General features: G+C 43.2%; 1 protein-coding gene across 2 annotated transcripts in view; it reads left to right on the forward strand.

The window, feature by feature from the left end:
- LOC129821910 (leucine-rich repeat and fibronectin type III domain-containing protein 1-like protein) overlaps positions 1–18,888 on the forward strand; it is a 216,830-nt gene that overhangs the window by 188,570 nt on the left and 9,372 nt on the right. The window contains exons 3-4 of one of the 2 annotated variants that reach the window (XM_055879648.1): positions 11,499–11,635; positions 16,205–17,578. In XM_055879648.1, coding sequence (XP_055735623.1) covers positions 16,215–17,578 — 1,364 coding nt within the window. In that variant the 5' untranslated portion in view covers positions 11,499–11,635; positions 16,205–16,214. The remainder of the gene's footprint in view (positions 1–11,498; positions 11,636–16,204; positions 17,579–18,888) is intronic. The other variant, XM_055879647.1, reaches the window with a different exon arrangement.

The following is an 18,888-nucleotide window of genomic DNA, read 5'->3' on the forward strand; positions in this document are numbered from 1 at the left end:
CCAGTCATGGAACCCACTGGGCTGAAGTACAAGTACATACACACAGTACATGCTGTATCTCCAACATGCTGGCATTCAGTCTCGTGGCTGATATTCACGTCATGCTGGCATTCAGTCTCGTGGCTGATATTCACGTCATGCTGGCATTGACGTTCCTTTGTTCGATTGCAAGCCTTCAAACAATACAATTGGAATTTTAGAGAACTTTTTTAGAACACAATTTGTCGGCTGAATGCTTCATACAAAACTCTCTCAGGATAATACCTTGACAGGAATCAACCCCTGCTATGAGGTATTCTCAATAGAGGAGAGGTTTGTTCATTTTTCTTATGATGATAATTTCCTACGTGGGTCGCATTCATGTTGTTTCATTGTCATTTGTACATATCAATCCGCTACCATGGGTAAGCATGGAGCATGAGTCCATTTCATTAAGGAGCACAGAGCAGAAGGTGCCTCTGCTGGAATGCTGTTTGTTCTTGTTTACACTTTGACGCCCAGTAGTGGGCATATCTAAATCATGATGCTATCCTATCCTCCCCCGCACAATATCATAGAACGGCTGGGAAAATAATGACGCTTATAGTCTGAAGGCTGCCGAAGGTTGGCCGATATCCTACATTTTTCCATCTACGAGAGCCTCTTGAGCTTTACTTTGAGTCTAAGCACACACCTCTTCAAAGAAAGGTGAGATTCCTATGGTGTGTGTGTGTGTGTGGGTGTGTGTGTGTGTGTGTGTGTGTGTGTGTGTGTGTGTGTGTGTGTGTGTGTGTGTGTGTGTGTGTGTGTGTGTGTGTGTGTGTGTGTGTGTGTGTGTGTGTGTGTGTGTGTGTGTGTGTGTGTGTGTGTGTGTGTGTAGTGTTTGTTTTCATAAGCTAGAGTGTTGGTTCGGCTGAGTGTGTGGGTGGAGATGTAATGCTCTCCCTGGCGTTGAGCAGTGTGGGGAGGCAGACACAAATTGACTGGGCTCTGAGTCACCTCAGTCTATTATCAGTAAGACTGGAAAGCTCAGCAGACTGCAATGGAGCAGGTCCAGGACCAGCTTAACCAGCCCTGCTTCTAACCCAAACCTTCCAGAGCACACATCTCGAACTGGTCCAGAAATAAAACTTGGCCACTCTAATCGCCTGTGTGCCTAAACCTCAATCTCGTAAGCAAACAGTGAAGTATAACTACCCGATTATTCTGTTCTTGTCATACTTTCTCCAATTGTTCTGCATAAATTACGATTCATATAGTTGAAAAGAAGTGATCCTACAAGAAAAGACTGAGACTGAGACTTTTTCTTCAATTTAGGACGGGAATAGAAAGGGATGTGTAATGTCTTCCAAGGCAGAGCGAGGGAGAGAGGTAGGGAGACAGAGGGGGTGTGAGATGGCAGCTCCCTCGCTTCTGTCTCAGCTGTGACTTTTTGAGCTGAGCTTCTCGCTCTGATTGACTCCAAGGCTAGCCACACATTAGCATTACCGTCTATACGAACCACAGCGCAGCAGTAGCCTTTGAAGGTAGTACAGGATGTCAACATGTAGCAGCTGTACTCTTCCTGGCTGAGTGGCGCTCGTCCGTAAGTTCACTGCCAAAACTGCTGAGCAAAAACCTCTGCACCATGATGAAAATAATGCTGACGTAGACTCTCGCTGTTGCCTCTTAAGAGGTGATATTTCCAGCTGCCCCGGTTTCACATCCTAACTTATTTTCTGTCAGGCAGCAGGCTAGGCCATACCCCATGGATTTAGAAGAGGTGCACTCAGAAAATGGGACAAACCTCACACCATAACAAAAGCACTTAAACCCTTGTAGCATTCATCACAAACAGCATGTCACTGTCAGACAAAGTCAAAAGTTAAGTAGGGTGAGGTTTGGCTAGTGCTTGGATGGGAGACATCTTTGGGAATGTGTCTCAGTGGGCCAGTATGGGAGATTCCTATGGAAAATCCAAAGCCTCATTGCAGTTGTACAGACACAGTGCTGGAAGGGCATCATAGCTGGGACGGATGTGCCTTCAAAACCAATGTCCTGATATATTCTGGGGTCATAAAGATCCCATGGCACTTCTTTAGTGAGCCAGGGTGTCCACCCAGCTGTCATGGCCACATTCCCAGAGTATTAATCCAATCCCCTTCCTGTTGACTTCCATAACTGATGATTGGTGAATGTTCCGGCAAAGACTGCCTGCCAACCTGTACAGAATATGCTCACACTGCTACAGAATGATGATGCATGAGATGAAATACAGCTCAATGCAATGTTGTGTAGTTCAAGATATGAGGTTTGATTTTTACCAATGTGTTATTATCTTACCACCATTATATAGTGTCATAATTGGTAGCAGTAATCATAGCCCAGTAGAGATAGACGTGCAACTCTGTTATTTATAGAGTAGAGATAGACGTGCAACCCCGGCTGCCTTTGTCCTGGAGGCAGAGCCTCGTCTCCATGAGCACATCAGGTCTCCAGTCCTCACCACAACTATCCCATCAACAACAACAACAGCAAGACCTGCGTCACCGCAGCGGAGGTCGACACAGATAAGAAGAGTGTAGAGGGTTCTTCTGGCCAACGTCTTTGAACAGCTCGTCTTTGAAAAAGAGGCTAATGTTTAGGAGAAGACTTGTTTGAGAGAGCCTGGAGTTTGGTTTCTAATGGGTGGGAGGCACTTTGCTGTTAACATTAGTGATGGGGGGGAATCTATTCAGTTACATATCGGGATGTTATTTTTGACGATATATCGTATCCTTTTGACAATATCGCAGTATTATTTTTGAGCTAGTTGGCTGTACCTGGACCAAAACTCCAGTATTTTCCATTCATAGCCGTTTCTCCATCTTCTTTTTAAATAGGGATACAATTTGTTTTCGGCACTTTTATTCCCGGGACTGATCAAACTTGTTTTCTCATGGCTCTCTCTTGTCCCTCTGAAGCAGACATATGGTGAGCGATATGTTTGGAACATCGAATTGAAAAAAAATCACAGTATCGAATCTCAGTACATATAGAATCGGGAGAACTGTGACGTATTGTATGTATTGTATCGGCACCTATGTATCGTCATATAGTATGAGGTCCCTGGCAATTCCCAGCCCTAGTTAACATGTGTAAACTTTGACAGCCTTTAATGTCACAAGAGACAGAGCAGCTCGCAGCCACTGTCATGGTGGCTTTGTCTGGCTGTAGTTAGTGTGTATGTGCATGGGTGCATACTGGTACGTGTGTGCCTGCTTGCCTGTATGTATTTGCATTAGTTTGTGCCACAGCCCTGCAGTTCGCCCCCTGAATACATCATGTCGCTTTGACAGTCAGGATAGAGGACAGGCAGAGGGGCGGGAGATGGAGTGAGGGAAATGGAGAGAGATGAAGGGAGCTAGAGGGAGGGAGCGGGCGTATCTACAGCTTACTTAGGGAAAGGCCAATGCTGTTAAAATGTATGACAGAGGGATCATGGGCTAATTACGAGCTCTAACTGTCATTAACTGTTTTGGCACTGGGAGTGGATTGCCATGTTGCTGCGTCAACTCAGCAACACAATCATATTAACCATCGCCAACAGTTGCCAATCTGATTCGGGAGTGGAGGGTGTCCCGTGATGGGAGTGAAGGCTGGGGGATGGATGGAGCGAGGAAAGGAGAGAGGAGGTGGGGTGCATTTGCCTGCTTGCGTAATCAGAGTGACAGAGGCACTCCGCCAGCGATCTTGCCATTGTCTTAAAGGGAGACAGGGTTGAAGTTTCTGTCAACTAGTTGGCACTCTCTCGTGTGCTGTCAGACATGTCGCCTGGCTACCATCCGCCACCACCTAGCACCTCCCGTCGTATGTGTTATGTGGAGGAGATCTGCTACAGAATGGCCTGTGTTATAGCGTCTGCCCTGCCTGGTTATGTGTTGCAAGGCAGGAACTCGCTGCTCTGTTAATTTATGGTGCTGTGGAGGTGAAATCCTCCATCACTGCATTGGAAGTCAAACACGACAGGCCCAATAGAGCACTGTGTTCCCTGAACGTTGTTGTAATGCTGCCTGGTTGCGTGAGTGTTTGTGTGTGTAGAGATGTGTGATTGGTATAGGGTTGCAGAGGGAGGGTATATTACTGGAAACGTTCTACGTTTACCAGTAAACTACCAGAATTTTGGTAACTTTCAAGTTTTATTTTGAATTGTGTAAGATAACATGTAATGGCCGTTTTGGGTACCTCAGATTAGCACAGGTATCTGCAATTATCTCTTGCCCTCTGGTGTGGCCTTATCACATGCACTAATGAAATAATGAAATAGAATGACAAAGCTGTAAAACATTATCCTAAGTATAAACCATCAACTTGTTGAATACCATTGGGGTTTAATATGAGTGTTTCAGCATGAAATATCCTTTATACACCGAGTTTACAAAACATACTGAGTTGCACTCCTCTTTGCCCTCAGAAAAAAATTCTTTGAGGCATGGACTCTACAAGGTGTCGAACGCTTTGACTCCAAAGCTTTTCACAGTTGTGTTAAGTTGGATGGATGTCCTTTGGGTGGTGGACCAATCTTGATACAAACGATAAAACTGTTGAGCATGAAAAACCCACCAGAGTTGCAGTTCTTGACACACTCAAACCGGGGAGCCTGGCACCTACTATCATACCCCGTTCAAAGGCACTTAAATATTTTGTCTTGCCCATTCACCCTCTGAATGTCACACATACACAATCCATGTCTCAATTGTCTCAAGGCTTAAAAATCATTGTTTAACCTGTCTTCTCCCCTTCATCTACACTAATTGAAGTGGATTTAACAGGTAACATCAATAAGCTTTCACCTGGATTCACCTGGCCAGTCTATTTCATGTTCCTAATGTTTTGTAAACTCAGTGTAGATATTTTTTACACACTTTTATTTATTTTACTATGTCAATAGGTATTTGTTTTCAATGTTTTGGTATCAAACTAGTGGTTTGGAAAACTAATTGGAAAACTTGCGGAGTAAATTGAAAATTATGTAATTGTTGATTTCCACTAATTAGGCCATTTTCTCTTGAACCATATGGTCTATCTACTAGAAACACAATGACAATATGGACACAGATATAAAAAATGTGAGCTATATATGAATACATTTGTTTTTATTTCATTCAAGTATAACTTTAAAAGTTACCATAGATGCCGTAGAGTTTCTGTTAATTATCAAAATTGCAGAAAATTCCGGTAACTTTGGTAAATTACCGGTAGCTTTGCAACCCTTGAATATTCAATTCATGTTTGCATGAAGGAGTTCAAAGTTCAAGTGCAATGTTACCATGCAGGGTGTACATGTATGTCTTAGTGTTTATGGTAAAGACGTATAGATCTATTGTACAGTATGTATGTGTGTGGGTGGATGGTTGTCTTAAATGAAAATGTTTTGACTATAGTAAATGTGTAGGATTATGTAAGTATAAGATACATGCTCATCCACTATCCAATGTATTAAAGTGTATTGGAGATGGTTATTAGAAGTGTTTTCACGTACACGGTACACCCACTATAACCTCCAGCATAACCATTGTTTACTTAATAGGTTTCTAAGAAGTCTCCGGTGAGCTTGCAGAGGACATAGATTCCAGTAATATAACATCTGTCCCACTGAACAAGCCCCTTGGGAGAGTTCAACCACTGTGCCAGCCACCATGTTCGCACAGAAAATGTTTTCAAGATGAAATGGAACAAAAATTACAATCCCATGGAAGGGATGCTTATGCAAAACAAAATGGGCAATTACATTTACGGCCAACAGCAAGGAGGAAGAAACAAAACAAAAAAAGCAAATGTTTCCCATTAACAAAAAAATAGGTATGCTCTCCATTCATTAATATCTCGCTTTCAATTTGCACTTAGCAATTACAGGTTAGTCGCGCACAATGGAAAGTGATGATTATAAAATGCCTAGGACATTCCATTCGGTCCAGGTGGACTTCCATTCAGGCCGCATAGCGTGTGGAAATGACTATGCAAGAGTGGCTCAAACCTTTAATAATGATTAACAAACACATGGCGACGGCTGGCGCAGCTGCAATGCATCACCAATAAATACCATGTCAAAATTAATAATAGGTCTTTTTTTTTATATCTCCGCAATTCAAATCTCCATGGACAAAAAAAAAAAACACACAGAAATGGCAGGAACTTTGGAGAACGCCTGTTACAGTAAAAACCAATTGGCCTTCGACCACAGCAAGAATATTACCCTCCCCATTTCCTCTTTAAAGGCATCAGGCTGCAATTAGTCACAGTTTCTCTCCCCAGATTTCCCTAGTAAACCAAGTAATAAAGTCATGGAGCGGGGACTTTATGACCCTCCCCAGCCAAACTCTACTTTGGTATTGACCAATCAGCTTGATCCTCTTGATCACTTTCCCTGTCGTTAGGGGATAGCATGCAAATGACTCTCCTGCTGATGATGTCCAGATAACACAGCTGATTTGTGTCACAGGCGCTGGCTCATAATGTAAGGGGTTAATGGAAGGGGTGTGTGTGTGTGTGTGTGTGTGTGTGTGTGTGTGTGTGTGTGTGTGTGTGTGTGTGTGTGTGTGTGTGTGTGTGTGTGTGTGTGTGTGTGTGTGTGTGTGTGTGTGTCATGAGGGTTGTGTATGGACGTGACCCCCGCCCGCCCTTTGCATGCCAGGCAGGCAGGCAAGCAGAGGCATTCAGTGAGAGCGTTGGTTGGTTAAGCCAGGCTCAGTGACTCGTCTGCTCCGGTAGCTCCGGTAAGCCCCCGTGACAGCAGTCTGTGTCCCAGGGGGACAGGGAGAGAACACCGCGGGCTGCAGGCCCTTGTTGTTCAAGTACAGCTGCCCTACTTACTCATATTTACAATGCTGATCACAGAGGTGATTGTACCCACACGCTGAGCCCAGGGAAAGCGCTTTGCCTTTGTTTTTGTGGGCCGCTTGCCCTCTTTTCCATCAGGCACTGGGTGAGGGATGCTTTTAGGTCGGGGGGGGGCAAGAGCGATTTCTCCATCTCTCCCATTCTCTTTGGAGGAGGGAAGATCTAGGGCTGTGGATGGCTAATACACCCTCAGACATGTTATATTGTGCTGAGAAGTGGAGTGGATGGTGGAGGTGTCTGCTTTCACTCCACTCGTTTCATCTCACTCTCTTTTAGCTGTCTGCCTCCTTTTAGCTGTCTCTTTGTCTCTCTTTATCCCACTCTCTCTTTCTGTCTCACTCACTCGGATTCTCTCTATCTTATTGCTCCTTACTCCCTCTCTCCGGTTTTCATTTGTGCACACACACACGTGCACACACCATCCCTTCCTCTTCTTTGAGATTGTGTTGATTAGTGTTGCTGAAAAAGGAAGCCCGTTTGAACAGCAGGATGTCCTCTAACCAGCTGTTGCTGTTAGATTGTCAGAACACTTCTATTAACTGTCAATCTTCCACCCACCACTCCACTTCATGTTCTGACAATCTCTCCTTTCTTATTTTCATTGAAATGGAAATCCCACTGTTAACAACAATGACTGCGGGTGATGAGTCTCTGTACTCTGTATTCATACACTATCTTCCCCTTTTAACCACCTTTTCATGTTCATCTTTATCAGTCGGCATGTATTACCAGTCCTCCTTACATCGTGAATTTTATTTTATTTAACCTTTATTTAACTAGGCAAGTCAGAACAAATTCCTATTTACAATGACTGCCTAGGAACAGTGGGTTACCTGCCTTGTTCAGGGGCAAAATTACAGATTTTTACCTGGTCAGCTCGGGGATTTGATCCAGCAACCTCTTAGCTACCGGCCCAACGCTCTAACCACTAAGCTACCTGCCGCCCAAGAAATGCGCAGTAGAAACATGTCATGAACTGCTTGATCCTTACATAATTCAGTGATTGTAAGACATCCATTTGACAGATTCTATACTGTATATTTACCCTTGACCGTATTAGTCTCTTATTAAATGCCGAACAGGGCAAGAGGTTACCCACTCTGCTCCCTCTGTCAAGCACTCAACTATTCCTTCACTAAAATATTGATGGCGCTGCTCAATACTGTGTGTTCCAGTGCTGGAGAATGGATTGAAACAATATGTACCATATCAGAATCGCGTCTATCTTTGCTTGTCTCTGCCCAGACGTACTGAGCTGATACAGTTGTACAAAAAATGATGCCATCTTATGTAATTCACAAATAGCAACATCATTAAGGTATTGAAATCCCATGAAAAAATGAAACCACTAATGCTAAGCTATTTCCCCATAAACAATACCAGTACTTACAATAAGAGCCAACCAGAACGTCAAGAGACTAAATAATGATGGATTCCATGTACTATTAACAAACTACACGTGCTGTGCTACTGTGTGCATTTTTAAGGACACCTCCTGTAGATGCACGCTGCGACAGAATCGACTTAGTACACAACAAATTGGACAGTGTTACCTACTGTTGATTTTTTCAATGTAACATTTCTAGTGTTGATTCAGGTGTTCTATTATCACTCATTGGTGTAAAACACCCCCAGTGTTAAACCAAAACCCACACCCATCTATCATATTCCCCAGCATGCTCTATTGTAGATAGAATTTTTAGCATTGTTTGTTTCACTGTCTCAGTTTTTGCCTTTGAACATTGATAGATTAATGCATCTTATGCAACTCAAATATAAGTAACATACATTTTTCTAAACTAATCCAATCTGTTACTTAGACTTATTGTACCCGTTACTGAACGGGTACAATTTTGATCCAGTTTTGATGATTTAGGTAGTCTCGTACCTTAGTCTTCCCATCCCGGTAGTCATTCTGAATGCAGGTTGCAGCTAGGAACGTACAGAGAAGGAGCTGCCAGAGTCATCATAATGGCCCGGAAGTAAAGTTGCGCTGGGAGCCAGATTTAAAATGGAATACATTGAATACACGGAGCAGGGTGGGACAAAATCTAATTAAAACATGATTTAAATGTATTTTCGGGAGGGCTGTAATCACCATTCATGTAATACATTAAATATATACATCTCATGGTAGTGGGAAGCAATTTTTTTTGTCACAGCTCCATTATTTTCCCATTTACGTCTTATAGCAACCTTCTTGGCAGCCCTGGTGTGAAGGGGAGGAACGGTAGAGTAGATCGTCATATGACCCTAAATATTTTATTTTGGAATTACCGAGCACACTGGTGCATGCACACGTGATACATTGTGATACACTGTATCATTTCGTTTGACTCTGACGACCACAAGTTCTTTCAAGTTTCGCACTGTAGGCTATGTTTTGAATGTTTGTATAAAAATAAAGTTTATACACTCTGAGAAAAAAATTGATATTTTTCTACACAGAAACTTTTTGGTTCTTTGGAGGAGATTAAAGAACCTTACTAAAAAAGGTTATCTATACACGGAGTGTACAAAACACCATGACATCGACTGACCAGTTGAATACAGGAGAAAACTAGTATATGATCCCTTATTGATGTCACTTGTAAAATTAATTTAAATCAGTGAAGGGGAGGAGACAGGTTAAAGAAGGAGTTTTAAGCAATTGAGACATGGATTGTGTATGTATGCCATTCAGAGAGTGAATTGGCAAGACAAATATTTAAGTGCCTTTGAACGGGTTATGGTAGTAGATGCCAGGCACACCGGTTTGTGTCAAGAACTGCAACGCTGCTGGGCTTTTAACTCTCAACAGTTTCCCGTGTGTATCAAGAATGGTCCACCACCCAAAGGACATCCAGCCAACTTAACACAAATGTGAGAGGCAATGGAGTCCACATGGGCCAGCCTCCCCGTGGAACGCTTTCGACACCGTGCCCCGACGAATTGAGGTTGTTCTGAGGGCAAAAACGGGTGCAACTCAATAATAGGAAGGGTTAGGGTTCCTAATGTTTTGTACACTCAGTGTATATACCCAGTAAAGGAGTGAGAATGGAGCAGAAGACACATTTTGTTGTTCACTGGAACTAATGGACAAAGGATATTGTATTGTATTGTATTGTGCATATTTAGTGCATATTTCTAAACTAGTTTGGCAACTAGGCCCTCAAAATAAGGCTTTATCTATTGTGTTAACAAAAATGAATTTGAATGATAATCTACTGTATTGGCATAGGATCCCACTTGGCGAAGGCCACGTGATTGAGAAAAGGATGAATGCAACAACCACGCCTCTGTCACTAACAAATAGTCATGGGTGGTAACTCTACAATTCACTCAAAAGGCACTCTGGGAAATATGCAAATAAGGCTTTACACTAAGCAGTGTGTTAATTTAAGCGTGGACCTGTATAGACACCGGACCCATATTAAATTTAACACGCTCAGTGTTGATTTAACACTGAAGAATGTAAGAATGTGCTGTGTAGGTACTGTATGTAAATTGCATTTGACTACTCATTAATATGAATGCCATGACTCAATCATACTTTACTGTTGAGTCGAGTACCTAGTCCTCAGTTGAAGCTTCTGCAGGGAGGACGGATCATAATAATGGCTGGAATGGAGTCAATGGAATGGTATCAAACATCAAACACGTGGTTTCCATGTGGTTGATACCACTCAATTGACTCCATTCCAGCCATTATTCTTAGCCCCCTCAGGAGCCTCCACTGATAGTCCTAGAGCTTATGCGCCTGCATGAAATAGTCCACCACTGACATGCATTGACAGTGGTACCTTTTCCCATTGCGTTTTTCTTAGTTAGTTGTCGAGAGGTAATGGCTCTCTCTCCGGGGGTGCTGTGACTTCTCATCCTCCCTATAATGGAGAGCAGGGAGCTCAGCCCTGCCTGGGCGTGTCACTGAGACACTGCACTGTCTTTTTCTCTGCCTCTGATATATGGCTCGCCTTAGCAGAGCAGAGAGCAGCGCCCCTCTCTCAGTCCCTACTGATATACCACCTGTGTGGCTCGATATCGCCCCCACCTGGCAGAGAGCCGTAACTACACATCCATGTTTTCTCCACCTTCTCCCACCTCTTCCCCGCTTGAGGTCCATCTCTTTCATATCCCTGCAGTTAAAGCATTGATATTCAGAGTGGGCTCCCTGGCAGTGGGAAATAATTACGTTCATGCATTTCTATGTAAACGTTATGAGAATGGAATGGTGTGCACAAACAATAAACAAAGGATCTCGTAACAGATATCCATTAGCTATTCTGGAGCATTTCTGAATATTTACATAATGGATTGCCTTGTGAAATTCTATTTGAGTGTGTGTTATAGACAGATGAGGTGTCAGATATCAATGGTTTGAAGTGGTGGGGTGCGGTGGAATGAAGTGCGGTGTCAAGGGAGCAGCATCTTCTCTTGCTGTAGCCTCCACAGATCTCCCCGTTATCTTGGCGAATCTGCAACAAATTCACATCATGACATTCTGACTAAACTGTAGTAAAGCGTGCATGTTTCCATATCCAAGCACACCTTTAGGGAACAGGTCTGGGAATGGACTAGGTACAGTGCATTCGGAAAGTATTCAGAACCCTTACCTTTTTCCACATTTTGTTACGTTACATCCTTATTCTAAAATGGATTAAATACATTTTTTTCCTCATCAGTCTACACGCGCTCCCCATTCAACCTGACAAGAGCTTGAGAGGAGCTGCAGAGAATAATGTCAGAAACTCCCCAAACACAGGTGTGCCACGCTTGTAGCGTCATACCCAAGAAGACGAGGCTGTAATCGCTGCCAAAGGTACTTCAATGAAGTACTGAGTAAAGGGTCTGATTACTTAGGTAATTGTGATATTTACGGGGGGCTTTAATATACAGTACTAGTCAAAAGTTTGGACACACCTACTCGTTCAAGGGTTTTTCTTTCTTTTTTTAACTATTTTCTACATTGTAGAATTATAGTGAAGACATCAACACTATAAAAGAACATATATGGAGTCATGTAGTAATCCAAAAAGTGCTCAACATATACAAATATTTTGTTTTAATTGAGATTCTTCAAAGTAGCCACCCTTTGCCTTGATGACAGCTTTTTACACACTCTTGGCATTTTCTCAACCAGCTTCATCTGGAATGCTTTTCCAACAGTCTTGAAGGAGTTCCCACATATGCTGAGCACTTGTTGGCTGCTTTTCCTTTACTCTGCTTTTCCTTCACTCTGCTCCAACTCATCCCAAACCATCTCAATTGGGTTGAGGTCAGGTGATTGTGGAGGCCAGGGCATCTGATCCAGCACTCCATCACTCTCCTCCTTGGTCAAATAGCCCGTACACAGCCTGGAGGTGTGTTAGATCATTGTCCTGTTGAAAAACAAATGATTGTGGGACTAAGTGTAAACCAGATAGGATGGCATATCACTGCAGAATGCTGCGGTAGCCATGCTGGTTAAGTGTGCCTTGAATTATAAATAAATCACTGATAGTGTCACCAGCAGGCATCCATACACCATCACACCTCCTCCTCCATGCTTCACGATGGGAACCACACATGCAGAGATCATCCGTTTAGCTACCGTTAGTCTCACAAAGACATGGCTGTTGGAGCCAAAAATCTCAAATGTGGACACATCAGACCAAAGGACAAATTTTCACCAGTCTAATGTCCATTGCTCGTGTTTCTTGGCCCAGGCAAGTCTCTTCTTCCTATTGTTGTCCTTTAGTAGTGGTTTCTTTGTATAAATTCGACCACGAAGGCCAGATTCACACAGTCTCCTCTGAGCAGTTGATGTTGAGATGTGTCTGTTACTTGAACTCTGTGAAGCAGTTATTTGGGCTGCAATCTGAGGTGCAGTTAATTTCTTATGGCTGCAGGGGCAGTATTGAGTAGCTTGGATGAAAGGTGCACAGAGGTGCCCAGAGGAAATGGCCTGCTCCTCAGTCATAGTTGCTAATAGTTGCATATTATTAGTAGTATTGGATAGAAAACACTCTGAAGTTTCTAAAACGGTTTGAATTATGTCTGTGAGTATAACAGAACTCATATGGCAAGGCACAAACCTGAGAAGTTCCACTTCCTGTTTGGATTTTTTCTGAGGGTGCTAGATTTTCAACCAAGCTCTCATTGAAATTACAGCGAGATATTGATGAGTTTTCACTTCCTACGGCTTCCACTAGATGTCAACAGTCAATAGAACTTTGTCTGATGACTCTAATGTGAAGGGGGGCCGAAGGAGACAGGAATTAGTCACCACTGCCACGAGCTGACCACGCTTTGACCACACGCGTTCACGTGATAGGCATCTCCGTTCCATCGCTCATCTGAAGTCAATCTAATTTTCCGGTTGGAACGTTATTCAAGATGTATGTTAACAACATTCTAAAGATTGATTCAGTACATCGTTTGACATGTTTCTACTGACTGTTATGGAACTTTTGGACCTTTCGTCACGTTATAGTGGACGCGCTTTGTGACTTTGGAATTGTTTACCAAACGCGCTAACCAAAGTAGCTAATTGGACATAAATAACGAACATTATCGAACAAATCAAGCATTTATTGTGGACCTGGGATTCCTAGGACTGCATTCTGATGAAGTTCATCAAAGGTAAGGAAACATTTATCATGTATTTTCTGGTTTCTGTTGACCCCAACATGGCGGCTAATTTGGCTATTGTTCTGAGCTCCGTCTCAGATTATTGCATGGTTTGCTTTTTCCGTAAGTTTAAAAAAAATCTGACACAGCGGTTGCATTAAGGAGAGGTATATCTATAATTCCATGTGTATAACTTGTATTATCATCTACATTTATGATGAGTATTTCTGTTGAAACGATGTGGCTATGCAAAATCACTTGATGTTTTTGGAACTAGTGAATGTAACCGGTCAATGTAAACTCTGATTTTTTGTTATAAATATGAACTTTATCAAACAAAACATGCATGTATTGTGTAACATGAAGTCCTATGAGTGTCATCTGATGAAGATAATCAAAGGTTAGTGATTAATTTTATCTCTATTTCTGCTTTTTCTGACTGCTATCTCTCGCTGGAAAAATGTCTGTGCTTATTGTGGTTTGGTGGTAATCTAACATAATCGTTTGTAGTGCTTTCGCTGAAAAGCATATTTGAAATCGGACACTTTGGTGGGATTAACAACAATATTACCTTTAAAATGATGTAAGACACATGTATGTTTGAGGAATTTTAATTATGAGATTTCTGTTGTTTGAATTTGGCGCCCTGCACTTTCACTGGCTGTTGTCATATCGATCCCAGTAGCAGGATTGCAGCCATAAGAAGTTAACTCTAATGGTAACTCTGGGTCTTCCTGTCCTGTGTTGTTCCTCATGAGAGACAGTTTCATCATAGCGCTTGATGGCTGATGTGACTGCACTTGAAGAAACTTCCAAAGTTCTTGAAATTTACCGGATTGAATGACCTTCGTGTCTTAAAGTAATGATGGACTGTCGTTCCTCTTTGCTTATTTGAGCTGTTCTTGACATGATATAGACTTGGTCTTTTAGCAAATAGGGCTATCTTCTGTATACCATCCCTACCTTGTATACTGTATACCATCCCTACCTTGTCACAACACAACACAACGATTGATTGGCTCAATCGCATTAAGAAGGAAATAAATTCCACAAATTAACTTTTAACAAGGCACACCTGTTAACCTCTCTTGGGTAGGGGGCAGCATTCGGAATTTTGGATGAAAAGCATGCCCAAATTAAACTGCCTGCTTCTCTGGCCCAGAAGATATCATATGCATATAACTGGTAGATTTGGATAGGAAACACTCTAAAGTTTCCAAAACTGTTAACATAGTGTCTGTGAGTATAACAGAACTGATTTGGCAGGTGAAAACCTGAGAAAATCCATTCGGGAAGTAGTTTTTTTTGTGGTTTTGTAGTTTTCTATTCAATGCCATACAGTATCCATTGACTTAGGACTCAACTTGCAGTTCCTATGCCTTCCACTAGATGTCAACAGTGTTTAAAAATTGTTTCAGGCTTGTATTCTGAAAAATTAGGAAGTAAGAGCAGTCTGAATGATTGGACCCTAAAGTGTCACAAAGCTTTTTCATGTGCGAGACCGAGAGAGTGCCTTTCTTGTTTACCTTTTATATTGACGACGTTATTGTCCGGTTGAAATATTATCGATTATTTAGGCTAAAAACAACCTGAGGATTGAATATAAACATTGTTTGACATGTTTCTATGAACTTTACAGATACAATTATGATTTTTTTGTCTGCCTGTTTTGACTGCGTTTGAGCCTGTGGATAACTGAAGAAAACGCGCAAACAAAACAGAGGTTTTTGGATATAAAGAGAATTTATCGAACAAAGGGAACATTTATTGAGTAAATTAATGTCTGCTGAGTGCAACCATATGAAGATCATCAAAGGTAAGGGATTAATTTTATCTCTATTTCTGACTTGTGTAACTCTTCTACTTGGCTGGTTACTGTTTGTAATGATTTGTCTGCTGGGCTATGTTCTCAAATAATCGTAAGGTATGCTTTCGCCGTAAAGCATTTTTAAAATCTTACACCGTGGTTGGATTCACAAGAAATTAATCTTTAAACCTATGAAAAATATGTTTTGTTTTCTGAATTTCTATAATGAGTATTTCTGTATTTGAATTTGGCGCCCAGCAGTTTCACTGGCTGTTGAAGAGGTAGGACGCTAACGTCTCACGTACCCTAGAGAGGTTAATTGAAATGCATTCCAGGTGACTACCTCATGAAGCTGGTTGACAGAATGCCAAGAGTGTTCCAAGCTGTCATCAAGGCAAAGGGTGGCTACTTTGAAGAATCGCAAATATAAAATGTATTTTGTTTTGTTTAACACTTTTTTGGTTACTACATGACTCCATATGTGTCATTTCATTGTTTTGATGTCTTCGCTATTATTCTAAAATGTATAAAATAGTAAAAAATAAAGAAAAACCCTTGAATGAGTAGGTGTGTCCAAACTGTTGACTGGTACTGTTCATTTGAAATTTATTTATTTTTAAATCTGTTTTTGCTTTGTCATTATGGGCTATTTAGTGTGTAGATTGATGAGGACAATATAATCCATTTTAATAAAGGCTGTAATGTAACAACATTTGGAATGCCCTGTATCTATTCTTGAAAAAAATCTGCCTTATTTAAATAGATGTTCTGGTTTCATGTTCCTGATAAAAAATGTAAGCATTTCATTTTACAAATATTTTATATTTACAGCTATCAGCGTAAAGGTTCTTTATATCCATCCCAATGATAACAATGTTGCTGTTGTTTTCATTGTTTTTCTTGTTTTTTTCAATGCTGTTTTCATTGTTGTTGTAGTTGTTGTATGCTAACAGCCTTCCCCTTGTCTTGCAGGAGCCTAGCCATGGAGCGCCTGCTCCTGTGCCTGGCCCTCCTCGCTGGGCCCGTCGCCACCATGCTGTGCCCCAAGCGCTGCACCTGCCAGAACCTCATGCCCTCCTACACTGTTCTCTGCGCCAAGACCGGCCTGCTCTTCGTGCCGCCAAACATTGACCGGCAGACGGCCGAGCTGCGCCTCATGGACAACTTCATCACCACCCTTCGTCACCGTGACTTTGCCAACATGAGCAGCCTCATCCACCTGACACTGTCGCGCAATACCATTAGTCAGATCAAGCCGTATGCCTTCGCCGACCTGCAGGACCTGCACGCCCTCCACCTGGACGCCAACCGGCTCACCATGCTTGACGACACCCACTTCCAGGGCCTGGTCAACCTCAGGCACATGATCCTGGCCAACAACCAGCTGCACAGCATCTCAGAGGGGGCCTTCCAGGACTTCCTGGAGACCCTGGAAGACCTGGACCTGTCCTACAACAACCTGGTGAACATCCCCTGGGAGACCATCGGCCTGCTGGCCAGTGTCAACACCCTCAGTCTGGACCACAACCTCATAGAGATGGTCCCCGAGGGCATCTTCTCCAACCTGCACAAGCTGGCGCGTCTAGACATGACCTCCAACAAGCTGAAGAAGATACCTCCAGATCCCCTGTTCCTGAGGATCCCAGTGTACGCTAAGCTGAAGGGTTCTCCACTCACATCCCTGGTGCTGAGCTTCGGTGGGAACCCGCTGCACTGTAACTGCGAGCTAGTGTGGCTGAGGAGGCTGACCAGGGAAGACGACCTGGAGACCTGCGCCTCCCCCCGAGAGCTCGCCGGCAAGTATTTCTGGACCATCCGCGAGGAGGAGTTTGTGTGCGAGCCACCCATGATCACGCGGCACACCTCCAAGATGTTTGTGATGGAGGGTCAGGAGGTGAGCCTGCGTTGTAAGTCAGTGGGCGACCCGGAACCTTCCACGCATTGGGTCAGCCCTGAGGGGAAGCTGATTGGGAACACGTCCCGCACCATCTGCTATGAGAATGGCTCGTTGGACATCCTCACCACCACTGTGAAGGACTCTGGGAAGTTCACATGCATCGCATCCAACGCCGCCGGCGAGGCTACGGCGCCCGTGGAGCTGGTGGTTAACCCCTCGCCACACTTTGACCACAAGCTGGAGCCCGAGCCTGGCCCCTCGGACATCCCCACCTCCATCAAGTCCAACGCCAGCGGGGGCCACGCCCGCACTGACCATCAGAGGGTCAGTGTGTCGGAGCTGAGCTCGACCTCGGCCACCATCCGCTGGCCCCCTCAGGACCACATCCCGGGGGTCCGCATGTACCAGATCCAGTACAACAGCTCCTCCGACGACATCCTCATATACAGGTGAGCTGGGAACCGCATGCTTTTACAAAAAGATCATATAAGCTGACATGCATCTCTATGGGGGGGGGGGGGGTTAATGTTATAGAAACTATCCCTATAAAGCTGACTGGTATCTCTGTGTGAAAGGTGGTCTTCACGTGTGGCATTGCATACTGTGGGTCTCTTGTTGTTCGTCGACAGTTTGCGAGCCTCCAAATTGATCCTCATTACCAGCCTGGTTTAGAGAGGCACTGAATCACGTTGATAATGAATGTAGTGCCCGATGACAACGTGAGTGGACTTAACCCATCGCTAAAGAAGTCACAGAGCGAACTTCAGAAACACTAGAACATGATGCCCACAGGGAAAACGACAAGGAAGTTCTGAAGATAATGGGTTGGAATGACTCAATGTGCAGACATCTATTGCCACACCAACCTGTATAGCCTTACCGTGCAGTAGCCATTAGCTGTAATGTGTCTGGCAGTGGAGAGCCTATAAGAAGAGAACTTGTTGCCGTCAATCATCTCCATAGGACTGAGATGGAGATCCAGTTAAATATTGACCTTTCTGACATCAGATTCAGATGTTTTATTAGGTGGGTTGACTCTCAACTATCAAAGGCCAAGCATTCAATGGCATAATAGACTGAAGGTTGCAATGCCTCACTCGTACTGTAATGCCTCACTGTAATGCCTCACTCGTACTATAATGCCTCGCTCATACTGTAATGCCTCACTGTAATGCCTAACTCGTACTGTAATGCCTCACTGTAATGCCTCGCTCGTACTGTAATGCCTCACTGTAATGCCTCACTCGTACTGTAATGCCTCGCTCGTACTGTAATGCCTCACTGTAATGCCTAACTCGTACTGTAATGCCTCACTCGTACTGTAATGCCTCACTCGTTCTGTAATGCCTCACTCGTACTGTAAGTGTCATGGAAGGGTTTTGAAAAGTGTGGCTTTTGTAATTCAGTATTGTGCCTATCAGAAATACCAATATACTGTCTAGACTTTTAAGTGATTGTGATTATGTGTAAGCCGTGTACCATAGAGGTATTAACTTCAGTGAGAGAAAATATTAAATATTTCCAATAGCACCCAAAGGAATCCCAGTGCAGAGTTACACTGATGTAAACACATTACTCCAGTGAAGTGCAATCTGTTCCAGAAGGCAGTGTTTGATAACTGATTTTGAATGAGGCACAGTTGAGTTGAACTCTTCACCCCAACTTTAGGAATGAAAATAATCTGTTCTTATGGGAACAGTGGTTTCTGAGCCTCCTCCATTTCATAGATTTCAGAGAATAACTGTTGCAGAGAGCATAA

This window comes from Salvelinus fontinalis, chromosome 24, assembly GCF_029448725.1.
Source record: "Salvelinus fontinalis isolate EN_2023a chromosome 24, ASM2944872v1, whole genome shotgun sequence".
Lineage (NCBI taxonomy): Eukaryota > Metazoa > Chordata > Actinopteri > Salmoniformes > Salmonidae > Salvelinus > Salvelinus fontinalis.